This window comes from Ctenopharyngodon idella, chromosome 20 (genome assembly GCF_019924925.1).
Source record: "Ctenopharyngodon idella isolate HZGC_01 chromosome 20, HZGC01, whole genome shotgun sequence".
Taxonomy (NCBI): domain Eukaryota; kingdom Metazoa; phylum Chordata; class Actinopteri; order Cypriniformes; family Xenocyprididae; genus Ctenopharyngodon; species Ctenopharyngodon idella.
In genome coordinates this window covers 25,452,505-25,468,854 of record NC_067239.1, presented here as the reverse complement: position 1 = coordinate 25,468,854, position 16,350 = coordinate 25,452,505, and the positions used below count along the sequence as shown (strand labels likewise).

Below are 16,350 nucleotides of genomic sequence, written 5' to 3'. Positions count from 1 at the left end.
AATCTGTAGGTGTATATTACAGTGTTTCATTTTTTTTTTTCTGTAGCAAATTTAGAAATGTGTTATAGCCTACCATAGCACTTTAAAATACTTTTGCTTACAGTTTAAGATATACTTTATAAAATTTAGCATGTCATATCAATCTATCTATATTAGTTCATCATTAGAAATCATCTACTTCTATAGGCGTACGCGTTCAACCACCAAAATCGATCAACTGAAGTGGACTGAACTGCTCAGTCAGCAGCGCAATATCCTACAAGTAGCAACACCTGTCGCAGTGGGAGGAGCTATCGAGATAAAGGGAGGGGCTAAATATACAGTAGGTGGGGTTATGTTATGGTGCGAGAAGATTGCGGGAGGGGTTAGTGTTGTAATAGGAGGGGCTAATGATACAGATAGTTTGTTTAGAGTGGGAGGGGTTAGCTGTGTCATGGCTCTGCTCATCAGAGATCACAATGAGGAAATCCGATCTGATACGTTACCAGTGTTATCAGATAAGTTAACGGGACTTTTTCCACACAGACTCATTATATGCGTTCCAGTCGAACATCATTGGACTCTAAGTTGCGATGGAATGGATTACTTTGATTTTGACGGTGTCAGTTGTGATGATTTCTTTTCATCTTATTTTTGGTAAAAGCCATCCCAATGCTCCTCCATGCATAAGAGGTTGGATACCTTGGTTTGGTGCTGCTTTTGAATTTGGCAAAGCACCTTTGCATTTCATCCAGCAAGCCAGAGCCAAAGTAAGTTTGCCCATCGAGAAAATTACTTGCATGAAGAATCATAACTGTATTTGATGCACTGCATGCATACACACACACACACACACACACACACACACACACATACATATTTTTTCCCCCCATATAAGATGTGTATATAACTTTCATTTATGCATGTGACAGTGCAGTGGGATTTCAGACATTTGATTTCAGTGATGTAATTTTTTTTTTTTTTTACAAAAAAATTAAAAAATATATGTAAAACTGTATTTAAAAGGCTGCAAATTGTTTGTGGCATAAATCATACGGGGTTGGTCTGCCAGAGGGTCCAGAAGTCCAGCTCCTCCCATGCAAATTATGATGAACCTGCTGCACTTAACTATTGTGCGAAAAATGTAAAAGTTGTGACAATTAAAATTTTAAAAGTAACAAGATATACATTAAAATTTTATATAATTTTATGGTTTCAATTGTATCTTAAAGTTAGCCGTAAATTATTATAATATAATCAATATTAGAAAATGTACACAGGCTTTCTATCTAAATAAAATTCTTTGCTTTACCATGCTTATTTATTTACATAATGCATGCATAATTATTAATATTATGGGATTGCAAGATTTTTTTTTTTTGTGATGGCTGGCTGCTTCTACTTCCATTACCATCTGCAAAAATACTGTGCTGGAACCCTGTGGCCAGTCTTGGTGTGTTTTGTTTTTGAGCTGTGCCATACTAACCGAGTTTGAGGACAGCTCAGTTCAGCACCATTAATTTATGCAACTAGGGCAGGAGCTGCACATAGTGGCCTTTTTTGACACAATTTTTGTTCTGGGCACCGCTGTGCCAGTTCTATGAAAGCATCGACGCTAATGAGAGGTTTGCTGAATGGACAACTGCTTTAAAATTCAGTAATTGCTTCTGCCAAGGCAAAAATCACACAAAAAGAGTGCTTTCAAGTCTTTTAAGGTTCACTAGGGGTCACTAAATAAATTGCCTGTTTTGTACTGTACTTTTTCATTGATGTAATTATTTGTATGAAATAGAAATAATAAAATACAATTCTTAAAAGTATAATAGTGTGTTTGTTTCCTAGTATGGACCAATTTTCACTGTTGTAGCTGCTGGGAAGAGACTGACATTTGTGACCTTAAATGAGGACTTCCGAGCTTTTTTCTCCTCCAAAGATGTTGATTTTGAACAAGCAGTGCAAGAACCTGTTCACAACACAGGTACAATGTTTGCATTAAATGTTTAGTTTTATAATTGATTGCTAAAGCTCATGAATCTACATCATTGCTCTTTTATATGTGACCTTAGAACAGACTCTGAACTCAATATAAGATTTATTACAGTCCTTGCTGATGATTTAACGTCATCAATACTGTAGGCAGTGATAATGTGATAACTCATGTTAACCTTGTTTGGGTTCTTGTCCAGCTTCTATCAGCAAAGACATTTTCTTTAAGACCCATCCGACCTGTTTTGCCATGATCAAGGGCAGATTGACTCCGGGCAACACGGCAATGCTCTCCGCTCATCTCTGTGAAGAATTTAATGACCATTTGGAGAGACTTGGAAGTGAAGGATCTGGACAGCTACATGAGCTCATCAAGTATAGTCTTCCTACATCAATTATTTACATTGTGCTAAAGTTCCCCTTAGAGAACACTAGACATACCTTCCATACATTTTACAGCAATGGGTTAACACGGAAATGGGAAATTCTGTGCCTAATAATGCCACTGCGTATCATTAGATTATGCTTATGATATGTAGACTATAATATATTATAATCTGCTACATTAATCCTGTAATCTGATAAGATAAATTCAAGTAATCATTTTTCTTTAAAACTGTATTAGACACTTCTTAACTTGTTTTCAGGAGTGTCATGTATCCAGCAGTGATGAGTAACTTACTGGGCCGATATAACTCCCCCAGTAGCGCCCTATCCAGGCAGGTGTTCCTTGAGAAGTTCACAACATATGATGATGGATTTGAGTACGGCTCCCAACTCCCAGACATGTTCCTGAAGTATGTGAGCAGTACTGCCACAATATGACCGAAAACTGCAATTATTAAACACAATTAGTCTCCTGAATCATATTTACACAAGTTGATGATAATCAACTCAAGGTTTTTGACTGAAGGAGGTTTCTTTTCTGTCTTCAGGGAATGGGCAAACTCAAAGCAATGGCTCCTTTCTCTGCTAAGAAATATGGTTGCCAAAGCTGAGGAGACTCTCTACAGTGAGAGTTATGGAAAGGTAATATAGGTCATTTATGCTAAAAGTTCCTCCACATGTTGATGATAAAAGACAATATGGCCTTTATGGGGATCGTAGAAATGTAAAACCTTAAATACTTGGAAACCAAAATGGAGTGCTTATATGTGCTAACTGTTTCACTCTCCATACAGTGCTGTCAAAAACAGTGGAATTATCTTTTAAAATTTTACTTATGATGTTGATCTCAAAACATGTGGCATAGTGTTTAATGTTTATGACATAGAGTTTAACATGTTTGCACCAATAGAGGGAGCTAAAGAGTTCCATTCAGGCTTCCAAGCCTCTTTTTGTAGGACTATAAGACATATATATGCAGCATAATAATCAGGTAATCAGCATAACAGACTCATTCTATCTGCCGTACCTGGCCGTAGTTTAAAGGGATAGTGTACCCAAAAATTAAAATTCTGTCATCATTTACTCACCCTCATGTCGTCTAAACCTTGGTTTTTGAAGAACGTTGGTAACGAAATAGTTTTTGTTCTCATTGACTTCCATTGTATGGACAAAAAATACAATGGAAGTCAATCGGAATTGAAACTGTTTGGTTATCAGCATTCTATAAAATACCTTCTTTTGCATTCAGTGAAGAAAGAAATGCATACAGGTTTGGAATGATATGAGGGTGAGTAAAGGATGACAGAATTTAAATTTTTGGGTGGACTAATAAAGCCAAAGAGTTCATAATCTGTCACTGTTTCTCCTTAGACTTTACTACAGCACCTGGCTACTTCAGTACCTGACAAATATCTACCCAATTATGGTTTACTTTTGCTTTGGGCTTCCCTGGCAAATGCTATACCAGTAAGTGAGTGAGAGGTTTATGTAAGTGCTGGTGTTATTAACAGATGAACAGAATGTTACTGATACCAAACGTTTCACTTTATTCTAGATAACATTTTGGGCCATTGCTTTTATTTTGTCCAATCCTGCAGTGTATAAGATTGCAATGGATCAGATCAGCACTGCCCTCGGTGACCAAGGTAAAACCAATCTCTCAAAACCAATGGGTTTTAATCTTTATAGCTCATTCCCCACTCTCAGCCAACATTAGACAAAAAAAAAAAAAAAGATATTTTTGGGAACAGTTTATAATTGAAACTAATTATAAATATAAGCTATAAACATGAACTAACTTTATTCATGTAACTTTATTCAAATGTGAGTGTCTGTAAGATTTTTCAATGTTTCTGACTTTTTGTAGAGTCTCTAATGCTCACTGCATCTAATGCAGGCTGCATTTATTCAATAAAATACAGTGTGTGTGTGTATTATATATATATATATATATATATATATATATATTATATATATATATAGTAATATTACAATTTAATATACCTGTTTTCTATTTTACTACATTTTAAATGTGAAGTAATTTATTCCTGTGAAGCAAAGCTGAATTTTCAGCATCATTACTCCTGTCTTCAGTGTCACATGATCCTTCAGAAATCATTCTAATCATTCTAATAGCAACATTTTCTTATTATTATCAATATATAAAACAGCTGTGTTGCTTAATATTTTGAATAATTTTGATATACTTTTTGTTTTTTAGGATTCTTTGATGAACAAAAACAACAGCATTTATTTGAAACAGGTTTATTTGTAACAATGTAACAAGTCTTTACTGTCACTTTTAATTAATTTAATGCACCATTGCAGAATAAAAGTAACTTTAAAAAATATCTACCCAAATCTTTTGAATGGTATAGTCTACATGATGCCTATTAGATCAATAGTTATTATTTGTTCAAACAGTTAGAAATGTAATGGAATAAAAATGATATTATATAATATAATTTATATATAGTTATATTATGCTCTGTCTCTCAATATTTGGGACCACTTATACATGAATTTCCTCACAAATCCACTAGAGGACAGCAAGCTCTCAAGCATTGTGCTTGACAAGCCTTACATTTAAGTATTATTTTTTTCTATCAAATCTGCTAAGAAAATAAGACCAGTAATTCCATATGCATTAATAACCATTATTGTCATGTTGTCAAAATGAACCATATGCACCTCTATATGCATAACGCAAGAGCACATGACGGTTAAATAGGCTATAAGTATAAAATTGTTTCATTGTGCTTCTGTTTAGACAGATCCATCCAGGCTTTGTTCATACTGAAATAGACTTTCTCTTAAGCACACATCAGTAGTACTTACAGCTATGGATAGTCACTAGAGTGCTTGTGTGTTTGCTTTGCATTTAAGACAAGGAGAAGACAAAGGTGACCCTAGATGACTTACAGCGGATGCCATATGTGAAGTGGTGTATCATGGAAGGCATTCGGCTGAGGGCCCCTGGAGCCATCACTCGTAAAGTAGTGCGACCTCTCAAATTACAGGTCAGCCGTGACAGATTATTCAGTGTACAATGTATTTTTTTCAGTGATTCTTTTGTATTTATGCAGAACAAATACTATAGTATGTAGCACATAAACAGCATGTACAATAAACCGTATGTACAATAAGGAGAAAAAAGCTAAGAAGAAATATATATGAGAGAGAGAGATCGAGATCTGCCCTTTCACAGGCTTTCTGTTAGCTAAAAAAGAACTGTATTTAGTGTTTTCTGCTTTCAGAATTATATTGTCCCACCTGGAGACATGCTGATGTTGTCTCCTTACTGGGCTCACCGAAACCCCAAGTATTTCCCAGACCCAGAAGATTTCAAACCTGTGAGTAACTTCACCTTTCTGAATGACCTCAGCCACAGGATGAGGTTAACACAAATTCCACTATAAACCAAAATAAAATAGACAAAAGACACATGCTCATAAAATGCTTTTTTCCTGCAAATAAAGTGCTTTACTATTAAATGTTCCCGTACTTTTGAGGACTCTTTTTTACGTAGTTTGTCTTGCTCTATGAAGTATCAAAGATAGAACCGGCACCTCTTTTATTAGTATTTTCTTTCAGTAAAACTTCCTTCCATTTTGTCTGGCAAGCTGTAGAGTGCTGGTCACAATGTGCTTGAAAACTCCAGCTGTGCTCCATTAAAACAGGAATAATAGGCCTGACAGTTATCTTCACAATTAACCTTCCGGCAAACGCCTATAGAGATCCCATTACATTTCTGTCTACTAATGTCTTGAAAGAAATAAAACAGCTCACAGAGACTGGGTCAGACCTACATCTGTACTGTATGCTTTAAATAGGGTTTTTAGCAAAAGATATGTTTACTTTCAAATCAAAGCCACCCTGTTAGTAAAAACTCTCTCTCAAACAGTGGAAATGCACTTAAATTTGCTCAAAGAGTGTGTTAAAGAGTCATTTTTTTCCTAAATGGAATCTAAATATTTTACACACTGAATGGATATGGCTGCTGTCTAAATGGATATTCAGTTTTCTTTTCCATTGGAAAACTACACATTGTTTCGAATCTATGACAACCTTGGAGGGCTGGACTTTTTAACCAATTCAAAAGTTGCTTTAATTTTGTCGGCTTTTGAGTTGTTAATGTAACTCGAGCAATTATTGATTTATGCAATTATTAATTATTGATTTTAAAGCCGCATTAGTGAATGGATAGACATTGCATTGAGAGTTATTCAGAGATTACTGTAAATATGTCTAGTTATTAAATTAAATCTTTGAGTGCTGGAAGATGGGCTCTATTGGTGTATTCTGGACTGGCTCTCGTCTGAGTGGATTATTTTTAATGAAACTTTTCTTCCCACAGGAACGATGGGAAAAGGCAGATTTAGAAAAGAATGTCCATTTGGAAGGGTTTGTGGCATTTGGAGGGGGGAAAAATCAGTGCCCAGGAAGGTTAGAAAAACTCTTGTGTTTATATGAAATAATCTTTGTGTACACTTGAAAAAAATTATAACATTCAATAAACTTCACTAAATCGAGGAAAGTATTCCATGCAATTAAATATGTAATTTAATTTTTTCATGTATTCTAGATAAAAAGTTTTAAAAGTAAAAACAGTAATAAATGTATTTATATTTCATTTTCAGCTTCTTGTTTGCTACTGATAATCAACATGTTGCAACACATCGATTGTTTTTATAACTATATTTTCATCCAAAATTTTCTTCCTTTAAGGCCCACTGAAGTGCCTTTAATAGTGCAGCATTATTCAATGTGTTGATGTGATTTCCACTGAAACAGGAAGACACTGTGGGACATATCAAACAGCTCCTCCCCTTTTTTAATTTGGCCAATAGAGTTTTGTTTATATCACAGCTCAGCCAGAGCCGTTGAGCTTGCTAAAGCCGCAGTTCTAACCACTTCCCCTCCTAATCTCCTCTATATCTCCTTTAAAATAGCATTCTGTGCAGAATTCAAATGGGTCCGATACGTTTTCTGGTATGCACCGACTCGCACATATGATCCGCTCTGTGCTATCGTGTCTTTGGACCGGAGCAGACTGTGTGTGCGTGCTGAGGTGGCTCGCATGACACTAATGTGAAACCAGACTTCATTCACCCCAATGGAAAGCATATTTACACTGTCTGAATCCTTCCCTATCCCCCATATAGTGCACTATGTGCCATTCACCATGTAGAAAAGAGTAAATGTGTGAAAAAGTGAACGATTTTAGCAGCAGCTTCAGCGTCTACTTATAATGTAGGGGGTGGAACGCTTTAGATTCTAGAGAGCATTTGATTGGACAGAAAATCTGATGAGAAGCTAAAGGGATGATGTCATCAAAATCGTTGATCATTACCGGAGAAAGAGAGAGACTCTAAGTTTTGAAAGCTTATATCTTCTAAATGTGAATTCTGTCATTGTTTTGGAGCACACTAGCTTATAGATCACAGTAAGACTAACATATTCATACTAAAAGCCAAAAAACTTCAATTTTGATTTCATGGGGACTTCCAACACATAAACTACAATGGTGACAACCACATATTTAAGGAAAAAGATGCACTTGACACACAACATCACTTATTACTCAAGGGACAGCAAACACAACCACTAGTGCAAATAACGCAAAAAAAAAAAAAAAATTGTAAATTGACTTGCAGATTTAATCATGCCACTGCATGCTGGTAAACAATTCCATGAAATTAATTTTTTTATATTTCAAGAATCTCGCTAATTTTAATTCGGCAAATTTACTAAGGAGCAGAATTTCATTTTTTTTAAATGTATGTTTTATCGTAGTGCATCATCTTATGTGCTGATCATTGTTTCTTTTTTCCTTTGACAGCTGGTCTTTGTCTTGATCTTCACTGAACTTTGCACAAATAACACAACTGAACTTGTTGCATCATCATGAAGTCAGCTCAGAGATGTTAGGGCTTTCATGCCATGCACATCTGGCTGCATTTTAGTTACTTTTCCAGTCAAGCACATACAGCTTCAGTTTACTTGAATGGGGAAAGACTGAAATCTTAAGATTTAGATAGAAAGAAAATATTAAGATTACATTTGAGTAAGCAATAAAATTTTATTTAGTAACAAAATCTGACAACAATGGTCTCATACTAAAAAGATTCTCTAGCTTAAATCATGCAAAAAAAAAAAAAAAAAACAAACAAAAAAAATTTCTGAGAAACTCTTGATATTTGAAATCAGCCCAAACAAACACACCCCTCCCTTCATTGCTCCGCCCCCAAAACGCACGAACACGCAATGAAAGAGTGGATGTCTCTTTATCAAAGCTGAAGCAATGCAAAAATAATGCTTTGCGAAAAATAGAGCAAAGATGATGAACGAACAACAAGGAAGAACAAAAAATGAACATACTGTACAGGGCTGTGTTTCCCAAAAGCATCGTAAGCCTAAGTTGATCGTAGCTCCATTGCCACCAATGGAGCTACAATCAACTTAAGCTTATGATGCTTTTGGGAAACGCAGCCCAGTACAGTACAAAAAAACAAGAGTTGGCTGTTGGTCGCCATCAGCACACCAGCTCCAGACAAACAATGACAAAAACTGTCCTGTTACTAGCTAACATCACAACAACAGCATCTTGGTTCTGTGCAAAACCCATGTTACTCATGTATGGAGCAGAAACAACGCAACCTCTGTGTTAGTTTTCAGGCCTTCCCGCTTAAGTCTCTACAGCGCTGGAAAGCTTTTCTAATATTAACACGGGTCGTAAAGCTCTTGCTTGATCATAACCGTTTTTTTCAGTGATATTCCTCTGACCTTTTCTCTTTTGCAATGTTTCTCAGCCATCTCTCTTTCTAAAAAAATAAAATTATAAAATTTTATTACATTTGAAAACTGCAATATATATATATATATATATATATATATATATACATATATACACACACACACACACACACACACATATATATATATATATATATATATCCATTTTCAAATATATTAAAATTAAAATACAATTTTAATTTTATTGTAATCATATTTTAATGTAATGTAATCATATTTTAATTACATTTCAAATTTAATTAAATAAATAAATAAATAAATATTAAAATATAATAAAAGCTACGTTTATGAACGTTGGAAGCCAGTAGGTCAGTTGGGGGCTGTTTTTGCATTCTAGCAAGGTTTGGCCTGTAGCAGGAACACTATGGGTTGTTTTTGGCCTATAGCAAATGCCACAAGCTGCACCAGCCCATCTTTTCCCCTTTGGCTCTATTGCTGAGAATGTCAGTTTCCTTGGGTTATTTACACCAAAGCTGGCACGAAAAGTTTATAGCTGCTACCACCAAGAACTTTGCCAGGGTGTGATTCGATTTACAGGTGATGCTTGTAAATCATGGAGCTGCATTACTGATAGTGTGCACTATGGCCCCATTCCTGGTATAGTGCCATGCTGATATAAATCCATGGCATTGCTTTTATGTTGTACTGAGCATTCTTGGCCCTAATGTCCCAGCCCTTTGGGCCCCTGCTGATGACATCATCAAGGCCATGGGGAGTATGCGGCCAGGGTCAGTATGACGTTAATAGAGCCGTATAAAGACTGGGACAACTTTCCCAGCTGCACAGGAAGATCAAAAGCATAGGCACAGACCAGTGACCTTTCGAGGCCCTCCAGAACAGATGCATTATCAGTCTGGGAATATATGAGATGGAGAAACAGATAATAGAAAAAGTAAGAGAAAGGTGGAGCAATATAGAGAGGAAGGGTGATAGATATTGGGAGCTAAATATAAAAATAATAGATAATAAAATTAAAAAATTAATTATTTAAACAAATATACAAAAATTCCAAAATTCATTTTCTATTATGCATAGCACCAGTGTTGGGAAATGTGTTTTAAATGTAATGTGTTGCAATATTGCGTTACTCCCTAAAAAAGTAATTAATTGCTTTACTCAGTTACTTTTAATGGAAAGTAATGTGTTACTTTTGCATTAATTTTTCCTGGGCAGGGCTTGCTTGTTTGTTTTTTAATAACACACATTAAAAAAATTATATTTTTGGCAAATGTAAAGGCCCTTTCATACCTAAAGTTAAATGAATAAGCCTGAAGGAAATGCAAATTCACGCCTGTACAGTAGAGGGCGCAGCTCAAACAAACCTTTCAGCTGTGCTGCCATCCTCGATTACAGAAGAATAGAAAGCAGGAGAATAGAGTTCAACACTATTAGGCTGAATCCCAAATGGCACACTTCTATGCACTTTCGGTCTTGTGGACTTCCGATGGCTGCTGCGTGCGCATGTCCATTAAGTCCATGAGACTGTAAGGTGTCCCATTCATCATTTTAGGTTTCAGAAGGGTGCTCGCGAGCGCCCCCTTTGTGGCCGCTATGCACCCTCGATGCGCACTTCAGCTGAGCCCGCAAGTCTGCGAGCTACGCAGAGGACTTTACCCGGCAGTCAAAGCGGCACGAAAGTGCGGACACAGGAAGACCATGAGGGTTTAGGGTGCAATTTGGGACCGGGCCTTAGCCTGCATCCTAATGTGCATACTATCCATCCTAAATAGTATGTGACATTAAATTCAATACTATTTAGGGCAGATAGGGTGGATAGTATGCACATTAGGATGCAGGGTTAGGCTGAATCCCAAATGGCACCCTAAACACTCGCGGTCTTCCTATGAGTCTGCACTTTCGTGACGTAATGCTGCTTTGACTGTCGGGATGAAGTCTGCCGCGGAGCTCGCACCAGTGTGAAGTGCGCATTGAGGGTGCATATCGGCCGCAAAGGGGGCGCTTGTGAGCACCCTTCTGAAGCCTAAAATTGACAAATGTGACACTCTAAGGTCTCGTGGACTTAACGAAGTTAACTTAACGTCCTCCGAAGGCAGCATTTTTCAGTTTTTGGATGTAGCCATTTTGTTCAACAATCAATCACTCTATAACATGGGGACAGGAGAGGTGTCAAAGTCACTAAATGGGAAAATAAAGTAACTTGCAATACTTATTTGAAAAAATAACTTGGATATTTTGTTGTAAATTTAAAAGTAATGCATTACTTTACTATACTTGAAAAAAGTATCTGATTACGCAACTCGTGTTACTTGTAATGCATTACCGCCAACACTGCATAGCTCCATTTAACATCACTATCACATTCTCAATCATTTCAAATGCCATTGAAATATTCAATCTATGCTTACCAACTTCCTGCATTCAAATGTCACATTGCATAAGGTGGCTCTGTAATGATTTCTCAGGCTTGTATAGATCCCTCAGCTGGACGTGGCCATAAATTAGTACACTGAGTGTGGCACACCCACGTATTTCATTTTCCTCACTCAATCTGATTTGATTTTGATCATTTTAGGAGATTGGCTACTTGCGTCACTAACACAGTGCCCCTGAATGAGTCACGGCCCTCAAGGTTATTTGGGCTGATTATTTCGAGAAACATGACTTGCATCTCTCGCCCTCGCTTTATTGCCTACCATTATTCCTTTCTCTGTCTCACCCAGGAACTATCTTTACTTAGCTGCATCTGATATTCCTCTTCCCCATCTGCCAAAGAAGGCCACTGTGGCTATGAATGCACCTGGAATTTGAACACAACACAAGACATTCATTCACAATTTGCTTTTCTACCTGCAGTTTTCCCAGTATTCGGTAGCACTCGAGGGAGGGTGGCAGCTAGACAGAATGCAATATTCCATCAGAATACTAATACACATAGTGCTATTCAAGCCAGCTTGTGAAGTGATGAGCACTTCAGAGCGATGAGTTTGCTTCTAGAAAATTTTCTTAATGAGAAAGAGCACATGAAAAAGAAAATGAACCACTTGTTGTTTATTGTGTCATCAGGTGGTACGCCATTATGGAACTGCATATGTTTGTTGCCCTCATCCTCTACAAGTTTGAATTCACCCTGTTGGATCCAGTGCCTAAACCGGTAAGCAGCCTGAGAAAGAGTAACATCCAATAGAGAATGGTAAATAAGCCTTGAAAGAGATGGCTTCAAAGTAGGCATTAGGTTAATCATTTCCAGATGTGTTCCTATGGCAGTATTTACCCAACAAGGGCCCAATCTAATGCTTAAGCACCGTCCTGCTCTTTACCCTTGCAATTCTCAGGCCTGACCAAAAATAGCTTTGTAAGTTTCGCCCACCAACGAATAAGTTCATTCCAGGAGCGTGGATCTAGACATGAATCATGCATTTATGTATTTTATGGTCATAAGGAGAGGAACAACATTTCTGTTTTACAGCAATGGTTTATATTTAAATCGTTTATATTTATTTTTTATATATATATATTTTTATTTTTTATTATCAAACAACATTCCCATAACAAAATTATAAATATTATAATATAACACAATATATACAGTTTGCGGTCAGTAAGATACAGTAGAAATGAATACTTTTATTCAGCAAGAAAACATTACATTGATCATAAGACATTTACAATGTTACAAATAATTTCTATTTCAAATAAATGCTGTTCTTTTGAACGTTCTACTTAAAGAATCCTTACAAAAATGTATTATGGTTTACACAAAAATATGAAGCAGCACAACTGTTTTCAACATTAATAATAATAAGAAATGTTAGAATGATTTCTGAAGGATCATGTGACACTGAAGACTGGAGTAATGATGCTAAAAACTGCATCACAGGAATAAATTACATTTTAAAGGCACAATACATAGTTTTTCGCCGCTAGAGGTCGCCTATTCAAAACAAAGGCGTAGCTTGATGACGGCGAGATTGAGCATGGAATCAGGAGAGTTGTTGTCTTCACCTCACAGCCGGAGGAAAAGAATCCGACGGGACTCGGGCAGAAATCATGTTTGTGCAGAATGAGGCAGTTGGAGCGATTGCTAATGAGAGACGAGCATGACACACGTCTCGAGAGCAGCGGAACTTTTATTATGGCGCAGTCGCCGCTTCTGCTTCTTCCAGTCAAGAGTATATAGGGGTAACGCAGCGCTGTTTATCATATTAAATACATTTGAGTGTGTTGAAAATGATGTTATAACGTTAACGTTACTCTGTGCGTTCGCTCGGCGGCTGCTATGAGACACTTGTTGCACACTGCAGTAAGCTAGATCGATATTAGAATATCATATTGATAAATTCTGGATGGCTTGTGATGCTAAATGGCATGCAATTCATTTTAAAACATATTGTATGACGGAGAAAATGCTGTATTACTGTTACTAAAAATAAAGCTGCATCTGATTATGTTATGTTAGCCACTTGACAAAATAGTGTTTTTCTCTGAGGCAAAATCAAGAAAATGAGATTCACACAATAAGACTAAACATGTTGAGCTATATAACAATGATTAGTTTTCTGTCTATAAATGTATCCAAACAGTTGTTCCCTTCCCATATAATATATTAAAGCGTATTTGGTGTTTCCATGGTTTCTACAAAATACAACTCTTATTTCTCTGGATTTAAACATTCTTGGAAACATCTGGGATAATATAAGTACACAAGTCAAGAAAATATTATATGTATATATATAAATAAATAAAATATATAACACTGTTCTAATGGTTTTTGGATATATTAATCCAAAAATCTTACATATTGCACCTTTCAAATATATTCAAATAGAAAACGGTAATTTTAAATTGGAATAATATTTTACAACATTACTGTTTTAAAGAATTTTTAATCAAATAAATGCAAGAGACTTATTTCAAAAACATTAAAAATATATTTTGAACGAAACAGTAGTGTAGTAGTCAAAAAAGAAAAGTTTTATATTGCTTTTATACAGTATTTTTGCATATAATGCAATAAATTCATACATTGTAAGGGTGTCCAAATACTTACTTGGTTTGTATGTCATATGCATGTGGTCATTGCACTTGGTAAATATATGTCTCTGGTTTTTGTAGAGCCCTCTGCATTTGGTGGGAACCCAACAGCCAGATGGACCCTGTACAGTGAGATACAAGCATAGATAGAGCGCTTGTGTTCAGAGGGCTGTGCTACTGCTTTAGAGCTTTGTTGACAGTCTTGACATAAGAGTTGCAGAGATCAACCACAGAACATCCTGGGCTGAGCATCAGAGGTTTTAAGCATCATGGTGAATGTTAAACAGTGACTTGGACACAGGCAAATACTATATCCCTCTAAAGGAAACAAGAAAATCATACAATGCTAAAGGTAATTTAGGATATTAGCTTTTATATATATTACAGTTTTGTTGGGTCAACCTCTTATATAATTGATGGCATAATAGAGATGATATATATCAGAAAGCATGAGGTTGTGGAAATTCCTCTCCCAGACTGAGAGACTTTATCATTTTCAGGATGTATGAAAAAAAAAAAATGTATTGCCGTATGCGACTGCAGTCATATATTACAGCTAAACATCTTGTGCATGATATGGACAAAGTTTATAGACAATATAAGTAAGTGGAGGTTCTCTTTTGTGAAGCAGAAATATGTAAACACATTATTACATGTATAAACACTGTGCTTCTTTTCTGTAGTGGTGAAAAGGATTGTTCCTATAAACACATCTGTCTTGTAGTCTGTAACATGGAGCAATTTTATGTGCTTGGATGCAAGCATCTTTAATTTATAAGGCAAATAGAATGTTTACATTAATTAAATTTGAAGATGTACTTGATTGAATCAATCACTGGTGTTGTATACATTTTGGAAGAAGAAACATTTTGTGCTACTTTGCAGTGTGTTTCAATAAATAACTAGTTTAATTGTGTTTTAATAAAGAACATGTTTTCCTGAAGAAGTTTCCTTCTTCTTTATATTTTCATTTACTTACCAACCATGTGACTGTGATTTTGCCAAGCAAACATCATCTTTTGTTGATCCTGGAAAAATTCCTGTCAAACAAACATATATAAACTTAAAATCTGATTGGATATGAATGTTCTTCCAGGACCAACTAGCATGTTGGATCCAGAAACATGGCCTACTTTGCAAAACCATCAAGTTGCCCCTCACTGCAGAACACGAGATCCAGGGGGCGGAGACAGGTAGGTTTAGGGTTATGTAAAGTGGGAGGAGTTGGATCCAGATCCAGGGGGTGGAGATGGGTAGGTTTAGATCCAGGGGGTGAAGACCGGTAGGTTTAGTGATATGTAAAGTGGGAGGAGTTGGATCTAAATCTAACCTCACCCCCTGGATCTCATGTTCTGCAGTGAGGACCATCTCAAATCATGGGAGGTACTTCAAATAGCCTACAACATTCCAGAGATGTTCAGCAGAAGACCAATGTTTGGATACTCGAAAGTGGTGTGATGTAACAAAATGAAGCATTTCATTTGACACTCTTGTTCTTCCATATAAGAATCAATTAAAAACAAAAATATACAAAAAACTCTAAAAACAACTGGGTGCTACTGATCAGATGATACCAGTTTTGTAATTCAACAGCCATTAACATGATAAAAATTAAATTATAATGCAAAAATTACACAGAAACTTCTTTTCACATCAAGAGGGTGGTGGTCATGATGATATGAGTTCACCCTGTAGCTAGTTTGTAATGAGGTAAACTGGTGATGTTACCTTGTTTATCTGAATAGAGCAAAAGCTATATAATAATATTTAGCATGATGTTTGAAGTTCTTAAAAGCTGGTTTCCTAGCCATATCAAAGTTGGTCTTCAGCTGAAAAGTACCCCAAACCAGCAAACAGAGGAGACCAGCGTAGACCAGCAAACCAGTTTAACCGTTTAAACTGTTTCTCTCAGCAAGGTTTCTTTTTTTATTATAGTATTATTAGATACCCATAAACACTACCTCACCCGTGTTTTATCGCATTTAGTTTAAATCGACTCACCGCACAATTCAACCCGTGCTGCCAGTGTTTTCGAGTCTGACATAATTCATTTCGAGAAATCTCTGCTTTGCCCTGCACCACATTTACTAAAAACAACCTGCTGAACGTGTCATAGCGCCGCAACATCCAACGGCTGGCGAAACCTCTGACGTAACTTCGCTAATTTGCATATCTGCTTTTAGGAGAAGG

At 36.3% G+C, this 16,350-nt stretch overlaps 1 protein-coding gene and 1 long non-coding RNA gene across 2 annotated transcripts; one reads left to right on the top strand and one right to left on the bottom strand.

The window, feature by feature from the left end:
• Positions 1 to 416: 416 nt before the first annotated feature.
• Positions 417 to 15,106, top strand: LOC127501989 (24-hydroxycholesterol 7-alpha-hydroxylase). The gene is made up of 12 exons (XM_051874354.1): positions 417 to 749; positions 1,822 to 1,957; positions 2,166 to 2,340; positions 2,613 to 2,762; positions 2,901 to 2,994; positions 3,724 to 3,819; positions 3,908 to 3,998; positions 5,239 to 5,372; positions 5,610 to 5,705; positions 6,710 to 6,798; positions 12,193 to 12,280; positions 14,242 to 15,106. Exons 1-12 carry the CDS (start codon positions 573 to 575, stop codon positions 14,308 to 14,310), a joined length of 1,395 nt encoding a protein of 464 aa, XP_051730314.1. The 5' UTR covers positions 417 to 572; the 3' UTR covers positions 14,311 to 15,106.
• Positions 14,574 to 16,292, bottom strand: LOC127501991 (uncharacterized). The gene is made up of 2 exons (XR_007926754.1): positions 16,162 to 16,292; positions 14,574 to 15,200 (listed from the first exon to the last, which is right to left on the bottom strand). It is a non-coding gene; the product is annotated as an uncharacterized LOC127501991 (long non-coding RNA).
• Positions 16,293 to 16,350: the final 58 nt, after the last annotated feature.